The sequence below is a fragment of the Penaeus vannamei genome, chromosome 21 (assembly GCF_042767895.1).
Source record: "Penaeus vannamei isolate JL-2024 chromosome 21, ASM4276789v1, whole genome shotgun sequence".
NCBI classification, from domain to species: Eukaryota; Metazoa; Arthropoda; class Malacostraca; order Decapoda; family Penaeidae; genus Penaeus; species Penaeus vannamei.
Window position 1 is genome coordinate 8,125,597 of NC_091569.1, and position 4,619 is coordinate 8,130,215.

The following is a 4,619-nucleotide window of genomic DNA, read 5'->3' on the forward strand; positions in this document are numbered from 1 at the left end:
GATCAGTCACGACTTGACGACGTGAGTAGGAGAATCAGTGCACCATCAACGGCAACAATTCTCCTGTCACTGCCAAGCACAACAGCGCCTCAGGCCCCAGAGGAGGCAGCCGTGCAAACGAGGCCACTCCGCAACCTGGTGGCCTACCTCAAGCAAAAGGAGGCAGCTGGCGTGATCACTCTCAACTCTACCAGCAAGGAGAGCAACACGCAGGGGGTTCTGTATGCCTTCCCTCCTTGCGCGTTCTCCCTTGACTTGCTGCACAGAGTATCTCCAGGGCTGACAGAGGAGACCACTAGGGACGACCATCTTGTCATTGTGATTGTGAGAGGGACAGCCACGTAAGCGGAATAGACGCAGACTGTGTGTGTAGCCGCAGATTATTCTCGTGAGAAACGGAAAATTTTCTTGTTAAATCCATGTGCTTGAACAAAGACTGCCTTATAGTCCCTGCTTTTTAAGTGTAGTAAACTTTTCACATGGAAGCATATATTTTCCATAGATCAATAATTGAATATAATAATCTTTACAACTGTATTGTACAATTTGTTAAACTATGTAAAAGAAAACTGTGAATTTTAAGAAACAGTTTGTGTTGTACAACAAAATTATGGCTAGCATTATGTATGTTTTTTTTTTTTGTTTTTTTTAAATATAGATTTTTTTTTCTTTTACATTTTATAAGTGAGTGTCTTGACTAATATCTTCACCTGAAGTGTAAAAAGTGTTGTTTTAAATACAGTGAAGTAACCTGTGTCAGTGTTTGATTGTGTATGTGACCCTGTTGACTACAGTGTGGTGAATATTCCGTGTGTGGTGACAGTGAAATGTGTAGCCTGGATTCCTCTTCCTTTTTTACTCTAGTGCAGTGCTGTGAAGTGGCCCTTAGTATCTGTGCTTGGTGATGGATAAGCATTGTGCTTTTTTGCTCTTAGATTCAGTGATCTTATATTGAGTTAGTGCTTTTGCAGTGCCATATAAAATCAGAAATGAATTTTTTCACCCATTTTTAAAAAGTTTTAATATTTTCCCCCCTTCTGGTTGGTAATAGACTGTGTTCTCAGTAGGAAGTGGTCACCCATTTTTCCCTCCTTGAAAGTGTTAATTTCCCCCTTGTTATAACAAAGTGCTGTGAGTGTTATGAAAGAAGCATCCCTAGTGAAGTGAAGCATCCAAAAGTGCAGTGGCATGAAAAAAAGACTACATAAGGAATAGCAGTGATTAGTGCATCAGTGATCAGTGCTGTGCTATGATTGGGAGGGAGAAGTGGTGGGCATCCTCATTGGTCTGTTCCTTTCTTTGTAGTGCTTGCACCGTTCATTCATCTCTTGTCTTGCAGGGAGGGCGTCCAAAATGAGGCCAAAACAGTACTTAAAAGTCAAATTAAATTCTTTTCAACTCGATTTAAAAGAAGTCATGGGACACACTCTATGTGGGCATTAATTTAACTCTTGCACCAAAATTTTCTTTGATTTTGCTTTCCAGAATAACTTCAACCCAAAATATTTTTGTCTGAGGGTGTTTGCTCAAATTGGATCTACTTGGCCGTTGGGGTTCTAGGAGTGTTGCAGATCTCCGTGTGGTTCAAAGTGCCAGGGATAAAGACTAAAAGTGCCTAGTGATGATTAGATTTTTGCAGTGATTGTGCTTGGCTCAATTTTTTCCAGTGATGTGAAGGAAATCAGTGCAGTGAGATTTGCTTGGTGGATATGGATATTCTTCAGTGGTTCTTGAAATTGTGAAGTTCAGTCAATTACAGTAAAATTTACAGCAGTGCAGTGCAGTGATAATTTTTAATACTACAATAGATTATCAGTAAGAATAACAAAATTTTTAAAGATATTAAATTCATCACCCCAAAGTGCATTAGTGATCTGGTTCCGGGGAGATTTAAATGAAAGAAAATTAAAAGCTCATTAAGTTCATTAAAAAGAAGCTTTTATATAGATACAAATATATGTCATATATATAAATATTTATACTGTATATATTTACATATATGCATATAATCTATATAAAAAATTATAAAGTCCATAAACTACATATGTTTATGCATTAGACATAATTACTTAATCTTATACATAAATGCACAGGCTGGCATGCATAAACATATATGTACATACACATACATATATACTTATGTACTTATACTTACATACTTATACACACACAAACAAACATACACACACACACAAACAAACAAACATACACACACCCAAACACACAAACAAACATACACACAAACAAACAAACATACAGACAGACACACACACAAACAAAAACAAAAAAACATACACACACATAAACAAACATACATACACACAGACAAGCAAACACACTCACACACAAACAAACAAACACAAACAAACAAACAAACACACTCAAACAAACACAAACACACACACACGCACATACACACACACGCACACGCACACGCACATACACACACACACACACACACACACACACACACACACACACATATACACACACACACACATATACACACACACACACACATATACACACACACACACATACACAAACACACACACACACACACACACACATACATTCACACCTACATACACACACACACATACACATATATACACATACACATACACATACACATATATACACACACACACACACACATACACACACACACATACACACACACATACACACACATACACACAAACAAATACACAAACACACACATACACACACAAACAAATACACAAACACACACATACACATACACGCACACATACACAAACACACACATACACATACACGCACACATACACATACACGCACACATACACATACACGCACACAAACATACACGCACATGCACACTTACACACAGATGCACACGCACACTCACATACTTACATACATACTTTATATATATGTACAAGATTTAGTGAATTTCTAATATCTGAGTGCAACTGTGAATTGGTTAAGGGAAAGGCAACATCAGGGGAATCAGTGATCTAAATACTAGTGGATTAATGCAAATTCAGAATGAAATACATCACTAATAATAATTACAATTAAAAAGTGCAGTGATAAGGGTTGGTGTTCAGCTCCAAATTGTAACGGGTTAAGTGATTTGCATGTGGCCAAAAGTGGACAAGCAGCGGTGTCCTTGGGCAAAGGGACTCGAGTGTTGATCAAGTGACGTGCTCAGGGAAGTAAGGAAGTGAAGTGGAGGGTAGTAAAGAATTCAGGATTGCTGGGAAGTGCAGTTTTTTTTTTCTCTCTCTCTCTCTCTCTTCTTTAATGTTGTAGTCATATCTCAGGGAGAATAAATTAGTAATAGTGAATTTACAGATGGGGATGAATTCATAGTGCTGAAAAATTGGCTCATTTTCAATGCAAGGGAGTCAGAAAGTGAATAAAGTTCTAGTAAATTCCACATTGAGACTGTTGGCAAACACTTAGAAGCTTCATTTGAGTAACTGAATAATTTTTTTTCTTATTGAAAAAAAATCTTCAGTTTAATCTTGCTATCTTCCAAAGTGATTTTCCAACAGACAGTGAAGTGCAGTGCATAATTTGGAACACAAGTGTTAGTGCTTCTTTCATATATCTTACTCTATAGGTGTTGTTTTACCATGAAAAAAAAAAAAAAAAATATTCACCACATTGGTCAAAAAGTTAACATACTTTCAATAAGAAGGGCTTAGTTAATGTATAGTGTTCATCTAAATATTAAATTAAAGAAAAAATAAAGTAAATGTAGGATGCATTGAAAATTAACCCTTTTTGAAAAGTGTTGTGCAATTCATTATCTTAATATTATTATCTTAAGGTGGCCCTTCTGTGAATAGTGCAGTGCATTGTACCTCCTTGAGTCAGAAATTAGTGTTTAAAAAAAAAGGAAAGGGAGTGTACAAGTTTTAAAGGTGTAATGTCGAGTGTGAAGTGTGGCTTTGTGGTGAGATAGTGGTGCCAGTGCAGTGAGACAGTGGTGTTAGTGTATTGATAGTGAAGTGATTGGTGATAGTGAAGACAGTGCAGCGAGTGTAGTGATAGTGCAGTGAAGATAAGGAATATGCAAGTTATCAGTGCAGTGAACTATTTTGTAAATCCTGATAAAATTACTTTAGTGTTAGATGTAGTATCTTATACCAGCTTTCATTGACGAGTATTTTAGCCCCTATAGCAATATATACAGATTATTAAAAGTGCTCATAGCAATTATGAGCTCTTGTTTTAGGTGGACTTTGAACTTCCAGAACTACAAAAAAGTATTTGTATGGTTATAGAGAACAAATAAATAAGAATCTCTACTTTGCATTTCCTTGCAGCCATTTATTAAGTCTATAGAGTCATTAGATGTGAAATAGTGCTTATTTTTACTAGTTAACTATATTCATATTTCAGTTTGAAAGGTTTACAGAAAACATTTAAAGCATAATTTCCTTTAAATTGTTGGTAATACGAGTTAAAAAAACTATAAATTATAATAAAGAATAAAGGCTTTCATTAAGATCGAGAAACTGCCCTGTCACAATTACCAAAGAGTCAGGGTCATGATCATGAGGTAAAAAGTAAAGTATCTCGTAAAGTAAGTATAATCCATATTCATGAATTCAATACACACA

At 36.1% G+C, this 4,619-nt stretch overlaps 1 protein-coding gene across 1 annotated transcript in view; it reads left to right on the forward strand.

The window, feature by feature from the left end:
• The window catches only part of nito (RNA-binding protein spenito), a 6,388-nt gene extending 2,084 nt beyond the window's left edge, over positions 1 to 4,304 (forward strand). Inside the window, exon 2 of the mRNA XM_027361685.2 lies at positions 1 to 4,304. This exon is cut by the window's left edge and continues 1,935 nt beyond it. Within this exon, the coding sequence (XP_027217486.2) occupies positions 1 to 345 (345 nt within the window). The 3' untranslated portion in view covers positions 346 to 4,304.
• The last annotated feature ends 315 nt before the right edge of the window (positions 4,305 to 4,619 follow it).